This window comes from Equus quagga, chromosome 6 (assembly GCF_021613505.1).
Source record: "Equus quagga isolate Etosha38 chromosome 6, UCLA_HA_Equagga_1.0, whole genome shotgun sequence".
NCBI classification, from domain to species: Eukaryota; Metazoa; Chordata; class Mammalia; order Perissodactyla; family Equidae; genus Equus; species Equus quagga.
In genome coordinates this window covers 136300217-136312320 of record NC_060272.1, presented here as the reverse complement: position 1 = coordinate 136312320, position 12104 = coordinate 136300217, and the positions used below count along the sequence as shown (strand labels likewise).

The 12104-nt window shown below is 36.9% G+C and overlaps 1 protein-coding gene across 1 annotated transcript in view; it reads left to right on the top strand.

Moving 5' to 3' along the window:
- The window catches only part of LOC124240823 (hippocampus abundant transcript-like protein 1), a 57193-nt gene that overhangs the window by 38015 nt on the left and 7074 nt on the right, over positions 1–12104 (top strand). The window contains exons 6-8 of the mRNA XM_046663918.1: positions 6399–6617; positions 8258–8371; positions 11353–11424. Of these exons, the coding sequence (XP_046519874.1) occupies positions 6399–6617; positions 8258–8371; positions 11353–11424 (405 nt within the window). The remainder of the gene's footprint in view (positions 1–6398; positions 6618–8257; positions 8372–11352; positions 11425–12104) is intronic.

The following is a 12104-nucleotide window of genomic DNA, read 5'->3' as shown; positions in this document are numbered from 1 at the left end:
GTAGTAAAACTGGCAAAAGTCAATGACAAAGAAAAAATATTAAGGGCAGCAAGCAGAAGAGAATAATCTACAAAGGAACCCCTATCAGGCTTTCAGCAGACTCCTCAGCAAAAACCTTACAGACTAAGAGAGAGTGGAATGATACATTCAAAAATAATGAAAGACAAAGACTTTCAGCCAAGGAAACTCTATCCAAGGAAACTATCCTTCAGATATGATGGAGAAAAAAAAACTTTCCCAAATAAACAAAAGCTGAGGGAGTTCATTGCTACAAGAGCCCCCCTACAAAGATGATCAAGAATGCCCTCATACCTGAAACAGAAGGGAAAAGGTTTACAAAGTCTTGATCAAAGAGATAGACACAATCAAAAAATTGCAGCTCTCTATCAGAACAGGTTAGCAAACACTTTATAACATTAAAGATAAAGGGAAGGAAAGCATCAAAAGTAACTATAAATACTTCATTTTAATCACACACTCACAACACAAAACAATAATTTGTGAGAACAATAACTTAGATGGGGAAGAGGAAAGGGGTGGAACCTGCTTAGACTAATGGAGGTAAGAGGCTGTCAGAAAATGGACTATCTCATCTACAAGATCTTTTATACAAACCTCACAGTAACCACTAAACAAAAAATCAGAGCAGAGCCACAATTCATAAAAAAGAAGAAAATTGAGAAAACCTCCACAGAAAACCACCAAACTGAAGTGACAGAAACACAAAGGAAGAGAAACCATAGAAACCAGAGAAAACAAGAAAAAACAGAAAACAAGAGATAAAATGGCAGTATTAAGCCCTCATATATCAATAATTACTCTAAATGTAAGTGGATCAAATTCTCCAATCAAAAGACACAGAGTGGCTGGATGGATTAAAAAACAAGACCCAACAATATTCTGCCTCCAGGAAACACATCTCTGCTCTAAAGACAAACGCAGGCTCAGAGTAAAGGGATGGAAGACGATACTCCATGCTAATGGCAAGCAAAAGAAAGCAGGTGTTGCCATACTTATATCAGACAAAGCAGACTTCGAGATAAAAAAGACAATGAGAGACAAAGAGGGGCAGTATATGATGATATAAGGAATGTTCCACCAAGAAGACATAATATTTATGAATACATATGCACCTAACGCAGGAGCACCAAAGTACATAAAGCAACTATTAACAGACCTAAAGGGAGAAATTACCAGCAACACAATAATAGTAGGGGACCTCAACAACCCACTGACATCAATGGATAGATCATCCAGACAGAAAGTCAACTAGGAAATAGTGGAATTAAATGAAAAACTAGAACAGATGGACTTAATAGATATATATAAAATATTTCATCCAAAAACAGCAGAATACACATTATTGTCAAGTACACATGGAACATTCTCAAAGATTGACTATATGTTGGGAAACAAGGCAAGCCTCAATAAATTTAAGAAGATTGAAATCATATCAAACGTCTTTTAAGACCACAATGCTATGAAATTAGAAATCAGCTGTAAGAAAAAAAACTGGGAAAGTGACAAATATGTGGATACTAAACACTGTTCTACTGAACAATTTGGATCAATGAAGAAATCAAAGGAGAAGTTAAAAATACCTGGACACAAATGAAAATGCAACATACCAACTCTTATGGGATCCAGCAAAAGTGGTTTTCAGAGGGAAATTCATAGCAAGACAGGCCCACCTCAACAAACAAGAAAAATCTCACATACATAATTTTAAACTACACCTAACAGAACTAGAAAAAGAAGAACAGACAAAGCCCAAAGTCAGCAGAAGGAGGGAAATAATAAAAATTAGAGCAGAAATAAATGAAATAGAGAGTAAAAAAACAGTGGAAAGGATCAGTGAAACTTAAGAGCTGGTTCTTTGAGAAGATAAAAAAAATCGACAAACTCTTAGCCAGACTCACTAAGAAAGAGAGAGAAAAGATTCAGATAAATAAAACTAGAAATGAAAGAGGAGAAATTACAATGGATAACACAGAAATACAAAGGATTATAAGAGAATACTATGAAAAACTGTATGCCTGCAAATTGGATAACCCAGAAGAAATGGATTAATTCTTAGACTCATACAACCTCCTAAAACTGAACCAAGAAGAAACCGAGAGTCTGAATAGACCAATCACAAGTAAAGAGATTGAAACATAATCAAAAACCTCCCCCAAAACCACATTCCAGGAATAGATGGCTTCTCTGGAGAATTCTACCAAACATTTAAAGAGGATTTAATACGTCTCCTTCTCGACATATTACAAAAAAATTGAAGAAGATGGAATGCTTCCTAACTCATTCTGAGGCCAACATCACCCCGATACCAATACCAGACAAGGACAACACAAAGAAAACTATAGGCCAATATTGCTGATGAACATAGATGCAAAAATGCTCAACAAAATATTGGCAAAACAAATACAACAATACATTAAAAGGATCATACATCATGATCAAGTGAGATTTATACCAGGGACACAGGGATGGTTCAGCATCTGCAAATCAATCAGTGTGATGCACCACATTAACAAAATGAGGAATAAAAATCACATGATTATCTCAATAGATGGAGAGAAAGCATTTGACAAGATCCAACATCCATTTATGATAAAACTCTCCATAAAATGGGTATAGAAGGAAAGTACCATAACATAAAGGCCGTATATGACAAACCCATAGCTGATACCAACCCTGATATCAGTTTCCCTACATTAAACCCAGCATCTATGGGGTTAAAACCAAAACACTCATTCCCTGCTTACTCCCTGGCTTCCTAGCTCCAGAATCCACTATCCTCCATGGAGACAGACTGCCAAGGACAAGCACCTGGATTCATTATCTGCTCCCCACAAAGAGATACAGGCTGGTGGGAAAGCTGCTGACCAGCAAGGTCATAGGCTCCCTCTTCTCTGCAAGTAGTCTCAAGGCCAAAGACAGACTGGTGGGAAGGCTCCGACCAGAAAGGCCATATGCTCCCCCTCCACCACCTAAAACCCCAAATAAAAACCCTTCCTTTTAGCTTTTCGGGGAGTTTGGGATTTCAGCATTAGCTGCCCTCTCTCCTTGCCCAGCACTGTGCAATAGTAAAATTCCTATTTTTTTCCACTACACCCAGTGTCAGAGATTGGCTTGCTGCGCAGTGGGTGAGTGAACTCACTTCAGGTTCGATGTCACAGCCAACATCATACTCACAGTGAAAACTGAAAGCCATCCTTCTGAGAACAGGAACAAGACAAAGGTGTCCACTCTCGCCACTCTTATTCAACATAGTACTGGAGGTTTGGCCAGAGCAATTAGGCAAGAAAAAGAAAGAAATGGTGTCCAAATTGTAAAGGAAGAAGTGAAACTCTCCCTGTTTGCAGATGACATGATTTTACATGTAGAAAACCCTAAAGAATCCATCAGAAAACTATTAGAAATGATCAACAATTACAGCAACGTTGCAGGGTACAAAATCAACTTACAAAAATCTGTTGCATTTCTATACTCTACTAAGGAACTAGCAGAAAGGGAACTCAGGAATACAGTCCCATTTACAATTGTAACAAAAGAATAAAACGATCTAGGAAGAAATTTAACCAAGGAGGTGAAAGATCTATACACTGAAAACTGTAAGACATTATTGAAAGAAATCGAAGATGACATAAAAAAATGGAAAGGGGCTGGCCCTGTGGCTGAGTGGTTAAGTTCACGTGCTCCGCTGCGGTGGCCCAGGGTTTCGCCAGTTCGAATCCTGGATGCAGACATGGCACGGCTCGTCAGGCCATGCTGAAGTGGCATCCCACATGCCACAACTGGAAGGACCCACAACTGAAAATACACAAGTATGTACCTGGGGGCTTTGGGGAGAAAAAGGAAAAATAAAATCTTTAAAAAGAAAAAAAGGAAAGAGATCCCATGCACATGGATTGGAAGAATAAATACAGTTAAAATGTCCATACTACCTAAAGCAATCTACAGATTCAATGCAATCCCAATCAGAATCCCAATGACATTCTTTACAGAAATAGAACAAAGAATCCTAAAATTTATATGAACAACAAAAGACCTCAAATAGTCAAAGCAATCTGAGAAAAAAGAACAAAACTGGAGGCATCACAAACCCTGACTTCAAAATATACCACAAAGCTGTAGTAATCAAAACAGCACGGTACTGGCACAAAAATAGATACACAGATCAATGGAACATAATTGAAAACCCAGAAATAAAACCACACATCTATGGACAGTTAATCGTCAACAAAGGAGCCAAGAACATACAATGGAGAAAAGAAAGTCTCCTCAATAAATGGTGTTGGGAAAGCTGGACGGCCACATGCAGAAGAATGAAAGTAGACCATTATCTTTTGCCATACACAAAAATTAACTCAAAATGGATTAAAGACTTGAATGTAAGACCTGAAACCATAAAACTCCTAGAAGAAAATATAAGCAGTACACTCTTTGACATCAGTCTTAGAGGCATCTTTTCGAATACCATGTCCGCTCAGGCAAGGGCAACAAAAGAGAAAATTAACACATGGGACTACATCACACTAAAGAGTTTCTGCAAGGCAAAGGAAACCAGGAACAAAATGAAAAGACAACCCACCAACTGGGAGAAAATATTTTCAAGTCATATATCCAACAAGGGGTTAATCTCCAGAATATATAAAGAACTCACACAACTGAACAGCAAAAAACTTGATCAAAAAATGGGCAGAGGATATGAACAGACATTTTTCCAAAGAAGATATACAGATGACCAACAGTTACATGTAAAGATGTTCAACATCACTAGTCATTAGGCAAATGCAAATCAAAACTACAACGAGATATCACCTTACACTGGTCAGAATGGCTATAATTACCAAGACAAAAAATAATAAATGTTGGAGGGGATGTGGAAAAAAGGGAACCCTCATACATTGCTGGTGGGAATGCAAACTCGTGCAGCCACTGTGGAAAACAGTATGGAGATTTCTCAAAAAATTAAAAATAGAAATGCCATATGATCCAGCTTTCCCACTACTGGGTATTTATCCAAAGAACTTGAAATCAACAATACGAAGAGACCTATTCACCTCTGTGTTCACTGCAGCGTTATTCACAATAGCCAAGATGTGGAAGCAACCCAAGCGCCCATCATGTGATCATTGGATAAAGAAGATGTGTGTGTGTATATATATATATATATATATATATATATATATATATACAATGGAATACTACTCAGCCATAAAAAAAGACAAAATCATCCCATTTGCAACAACATGGTTGGACCTTTAGGGTATTATGGTAAGTGAAATAAGCCAGAAAGAGAAAGACAACCACTATGATTTCACTCATCTGTAGAAGATAAACTCATGCACAGAGAGAACAGATTAGTGGTTACAGAGGGGAAGGGCTTGGGGGTGGGTAAAAGGGTTAAAGGGGCACATAAAGGGGATAAAAATTAGACTATTGGTGGTAAGCACAATGCAGTCTATACAGAAGCTGATAAATAATAACGTATACCTGAAATTTCACAATGTTATAAACCATTATGATCTCAATAAAATAATTTTTTAAAAATATGATGAAGATTAAGATAATGGAAAACTCTTTTATGAATGAATGACTTATTTTGTGCAGATACAAGATCGTCACTGTTAGCACCAGAGGACCCTGCATCAGTGCTCCCCTAGCGCCTAGGAGCCCTGGATTCAGCTTGGAAGTGTGATCAGTTGGCTCTGTGGTCTCTAGTATTAGATGGAGGTTGGGGGTGACAGCATGACAGAAATCCACAGCCCAGGGAACTTAAAAAGTGTTGACATCTCTCAACAAATCTTTTGGATTTATTGTTATAGCTTTTTCTCTTTCTAAGAATATCAGGGATTTTTTTTTTTTCCCCTTCTCAGAGCTAATGAAATGATTACCAAATAATAAAATGGTGAAACAGTACATGTTTTTGGAAGATGAAATCAAGTGTAGTCCCTCATTGGTTTGTAGATTTTGTCATCAGCCCTGCAGAAATTTTTTTCATACCTTTCTCCTCACATCCCCATTCCTCAATTAAAGAAAACTAAAGTGCATGTGTTTTATTTATGGGGACACACAATTTTTATTTCTAATAAGATCATCATTTTTTACTCTTACAGCTTTCCAGGATATCTCCAATTGGCTAATAGTTTGTGAACAAATTCTTAAAACACAATTATTTTAATTCTTTCATTCTTAAAATTTATGTGCAACACATTCCTTTTGTCTTGTGTAAAGCCAGGGAAAGATGGCTGTAGGTATGCACCTGTAGGACCCTGGGTGAGAACGGGAACATAGGTGTGCCCCTGCAACAGGTGGGACTAAGTGAGAGTGTGCTTTTGTAGGTGTGCACCTGCAGTAGATGGGACCCTTGGTGAGAATGTGCTTTTCCACAGGTCTCAGCCACCTTTGCAGCCAGTCTGGTCAGCAGCCCGGCCATTGGAGCATACCTCTCAGCCAGTTATGGAGACAACCTCGTTGTGCTAGTGGCCACAGTGGTCGCTCTTCTGGACATCTGCTTTATCTTATTGGCTGTTCCAGAGTCTTTGCCGGAGAAAATGAGACCGCTCTCTTGGGGAGCTCAGATTTCTTGGAAACAAGCAGACCCTTTTGCGGTAAATAAAAACAAAACACTTACTTTCCTAAATATCTTTCTAAGCCGTGCAAACAAAAGAACACTTCAAGCATCCCAGCAGTTGTTGATCCATTTCTTTCTCCAGTAAAAATAGAAAAAATTTAATTGCAAGTGAGAGACTGAGGTAGTCTGTGTACCAAGAAATATACAGAATTGATACTTCTTAAGTCAAGCATGTGGTTATCATAAGGGAAAAGAGAAACATGTCCAGTTAATCCCTGATAAAGGGTTTGAGAAGGAAGTTGGGTTGTTTTTGTTTTCTTTTTGCATGGTTGTTTTCATCCTTTTTCTTTGACAAAATAAATGAAAGTGGCTGTTTGAAGTGACTGTTTTCATTTACTTAAATTCAGAAAGGATAAATGTATTTGGTCTGACTAAAGTAGTTATTTTCTAAATTCTTAGTGTACATCCACTTTGACCAGAGGCTTTGAACTTATATTTTTACAGATTGCATGGATTGTTTTCTATAATTTATTTTTTTGCATGAGGAGGATCCCATTAACAGCTAGAAAAAGTACTGAGAAGAAGAATCTTCTCTCCCCTTCTCCCACCTTATCTGGTTTGCACTTGTTCCTAAGAAAATTTGTACGGGAAAAAATAATCAGAGATTTGATTTTTGCTTTTTCCCCCCAAGTCTACCTTTTAGGAAAAATACATATAATAGGAAAACTAACTTAGAAATTCTTTTCTAAAAAGCCCCCCCAGGGCATGACCTGGGGGCCCTGCCCATTCTGTTGGTGCATGATGTCAGACATCTAGAAGGAGGTGCTTGGAGAAGGAAACCAGGTGTGAACCCAGCAGTGGGTGAGACAGGGAAACTCCTCTGTGATGGGAACTGGGAACGACTGTGGCTTCCTTTTCAGGGCTGTTGTGAGGGTTACAGTGATTATATGTAAATTAACTAGTCTACAAGGTGTGGACTAATGTAGCAAGGTCTCAGTAGACAGCTGCTTTTGCTGTTAGTTAAAATAAGGTTACAGTTATGGTGACTAGAATGCTCTGCAGCACTCTCTACTCCTTAGAAATGATGCACTTTTTGGTCTCCTCAATGATCCTGTATAGAAAGGAATGTAAGAAAGAATTTTGGACAAAATTATAACATTTAAAAAGTTACTAGTCAGAGAATCTTGTTACTGACCCCATGGCTGGGACCTACTTATTTGTCTACCAGTTTTACAGCCAAGTTGAATATTAACGTTGTAAAGAATAGAGTGAATTTGCGTGTAATGAAAACCCCATACTGTTTATGGCTTTAAAGGAGTTATATTATGAATGAAAGAGAGAGATGAGATATTCTTAAAAGGTATCTGGAGCAGTGTTTTTCAGGATCTGTTCATAGGCTGTTTCAGGATGTGAACCAGTATTATTAACAGAGATGAGCAAGTGTTTTTTTTTTTTAAAAAAAAAAAAAAGCCTGTAATATTTGAAATACATACCTCTGAAATTAGAACTTCCATAGACAGATGAAAATAGATTTAATATTAAGGTTCACGTCCTTTTATCCATTCAATTTTTGTTATCCACCTTAATACATCAAAACAGTGAAGCCAATGTCCCAGAATAGCAGTGACATTAGTGTGTATTTGCTTTTTATGTGTTTCTCATTCTGCTTATTCCTAGTCACTGAAGAAAGTTGGGAAAGATTCTACCGTCTTACTAATCTGCATCACTGTGTTTCTTTCATATCTTCCTGAAGCTGGACAGTATTCAAGTTTTTTTCTCTATCTCAGGCAGGTGAGTAGTAGATGCCTAGTAGCTTTTGAACAAGAGGAAAATCAAAGGTTGGGAGAAAACAGTGTAGAGAAAAAAGGTGTATATTTGCTTCTGGTTGCAAATGTAGGTGCTGACATACAGTTAGTAGTCAGGAAACCTTTAATTCAGTGATGCTTTAAAATTTAGTACGATGTTTACTGTGGAAAAAATATACAGAATGAGAATTAGCAGAAACAGGATTTATCATAATATTTTAAATCTTTAATAATATCCATTAAATTTCACAGAGAGGTAAAGTTTATTTCAGAAATGCCCTGCCCTGAGTCTGAACACAGCCAGCCTGCTAAGCCATCTTTGGTAGGCCAGAGCTCAACACCACTGTAAACTTTAAGGTGGCTCGCAAACAATAATCAAGATAATCTTTTCTCTCCTCTGATTTTTTCTCTCTTTAAAAATTTACGCTTTACTTTGTCCCCCAAAAGGCAATTGACTTAAGGCAATTAAAAGAAAGTTCCTTTTTCCGACTGTTGTTTCAGGTCTCTGGATTGCTGAGACCTGAGTTGCCTTCCATTGCAATCCTGCCTTGGTCTTTTACTGATTTCACTGGAAGTCCTTCTCCTAATGGTTTACTCCACTTTGGAAGGGCAAGCCTCCTCCCAAGATAAATTTCTGTATTTCTGGAGATATTTTTAAATAAACTTGTTAAACTTGCCATCCTTAGAGTTGTCCTAAAAGTATAAGACTGTAATATTTTATATGGTGGCATAGAAGTAAAACATTTTTTCAAGCAGCTCTATTTTGGTTTGGCTCATTTTGGGTGGGTGGATGCTGGAGATTTAAAGGGAAGCGTGGTGAGGTAGTGTGTTTAATGTAGAAAATTATATATGCATTTATAATTAAATATGCATTTAATGTAGAAAATAATATAGGAAAAATAAGAAAACTCAAGGAAGAAAGTGAAAAATCTTATCCCTTTGCATGGATGATAAACAACTGAATATTTTCCCTTTTTACCCTTTTTTCTATACGTATACTTATGCCACCACCACCAATTATGAAAAATCAGAAGCATTCTGTTATTTTCTATTTGTGCTCACTTTTAAGAGAGGTTAACACACACATTTTAGTTAAAATTGCATTTGATATTTGTAAATTATATATATGGTGAGGAACTTGTGTCCAGTATATATAGAGAGAACTCTTATAATTCAACAGCAAGAAGACAACCCAAGTGAAAAAATAGGCAGAGGATTTTGAATAGATAATTTCTCCAAGGAAGATATACAATGGCCAATAAGCACATGAAAAGATGCTTAACATCATTAGCCATCAAGGAAATGCAACTCAAAACAATGAGAGACCACTTCCCACCTGCTCAGGTGCCTGTAATCAAAAAGACAAGGATATAGAGAAATGGGAGTCCCTCATACGTCCCTGCGGGAATGTAAAATGGTGTAGCCACTGTGGAAAAGAGTCTGGCAGTTCTTCAAGGTGTTCAGCATAGTGTTCCCAGCAGATCTATTCTTAGGTATATAGCCAAGAAAAATGAAAACATGTCTACACAGAAACTTTTACCCAAATTATTATTTATTATAGCCAAAAAGTAGAGACTGCCCAGATTTCTATCAACTGATGAAATGGATCAATAAATGTGGTATAGCCATACAGTGGAATGTTATTATTTAGCAATAAAAAGCAGTGAAGCACTGATGCATCCTACAACATGGGTGAACTTTGGAAACATTATGCTAAGGGAAAGAAGTTAGGATCATATATTGTATGATTCCCTTTATATGAAATGCTTGGAATAAACAAATCCATAGAGAGGGGAAGTAGATGACTGGCTGAACAGAGGGGTAGGTGGGGGAATGGGACTCCTAATAAGGTCCATGTTTCTTTGAGGAGTGATGAGATCTTCTAAAATGGATTGTGGTGGTGGTTACCCAACACTTTGAATATACTAACCATTGGATTGTACACTTAAAATGATGAATTGTATGATATTTAAATTCTATCTCAATAAAACTATTTAAAATACATACATACATAGATATATGTGTGTGTGTATATATTTACAAATATAGGCTGAGAAATAATTCCTAAAGCTACATTTTCAGGTTCTAATTTTTTTAAAAAAATTGCATTTGATTAGAAAGTAATAGAACATTGTTAATGTCAGCAGCACTGATTTGGGAACCAGAGGTTAAGCTCTAGTTCTTTTATTAGCTAGTTGTGTGACTTGAAGCAAGACAGTCATTTATGAAATGAGAAGAATGTATACAGTAATTTTTAAGTCCTTTTTCTGAATTTTATAGAAGTTCAATAGAGGTCAAAATAATTTAACTTTTTAAAAACTTGATATTTAAAACTTAAAAGTTTTAGGCATTTCAGAGCTGCTGTTAAGGTTAAAAGGCTTAGAAATCATTGCCAGCTAACTTGGGCTGATCATTAGAGTCACCATGGAAGCTTTTTAAAACATACCTGTGCCTGGGTCCAGAGAGTCTGCTTTAATTGGTCTCAACTGGATTCTAGCATCTCATTGCTCCCCTCTTCTCTCTCCCCTTTCCCCACCTTCTCCGTTGTCCACATGATTTTAATGTGCAGCCAAAGTTGAGAGCTACTGACTTTGCTAGTAATCAAATTCTGTATTGGCAGTCTCAAAAGTCAAATCATTTTCTTCATGTTCTCTCTAATACTTGATAATGTTATATTTGTGTATTGATGAGTTGGGGATGCAGAGGGATAGGAAATAATAGGTAGACCTATAATAGAAAATATTACCTTAAAAGTTAAATTAAGTTGTACCTGCTTGTAATGATTTCTTATATCATGTTTAGATATAAATTACTGGTTAAATGGGTTCAGCTTTCAGCACTGCCTTAATTTGCTGTTGTCAAGGTTTTATGAACTCAGCTATTTTATCCTATGGCTTTAATAGAACATAACACATATTATATTTATAATATCTGTATTACGAAAGAGTTTTCTTTCCGTTTCCACAGGTCATAGGTTTTGGATCTGTTAAAATTGCAGCATTCATAGCTATGGTAGGAATTCTGTCTATTGTGGCTCAGGTGAGTGTCGTTTTACCCATTCCCTGTTTTTTTAACACTTGTTCTGAAATAACTGTAGATTCACTGGAAGCTGCAAAGAATGTTCATGGAGGTTCCCAGCACCCCCACCTCAGCCCCCCTCCTCCCCTGCCATGGTAACATCTCAAACAATATCAGACCCAGTAAACTAACTTGCATATGGTCCATAGAACCATTCCATTTTGAATAGAATGTTGAGGTTGTGATTTAGGAGGACTTTAGTACAACCTTTCAGTACTTTTTAGAATACTTGTTGTTACCTCTACTGGGTCAATCAGCAAATAAAAATTTGCTTTTACAGCTACCAACCACAATCTGACTCTAGATAGTACAAAATTAACTTAACCTGGAGAATATTTCCATATTATTTTAATGTTGAAAAGTAAGTAGAAGTGAAAAGCAGAAATGAAAATCAGTAACTGTTTCAACCCCTGCTATCGCCAGGACTGAAGAAATGTGGAAAATCAGTGCATTAGAATATATGTGTTGAGTAAAGAGCATTAAACATTTCCCCATCTGTTACAGTTGTATGTCGCTTAATGATGGGAATACAGTCTGAGAAATGCATTGTTAGGCAACTTTGTCATGCGAACATCATAGAATGTACTTAAACAAACCTAGATGGTATAGCCTACTACAGCATACCTAGATGGTATAGCCTA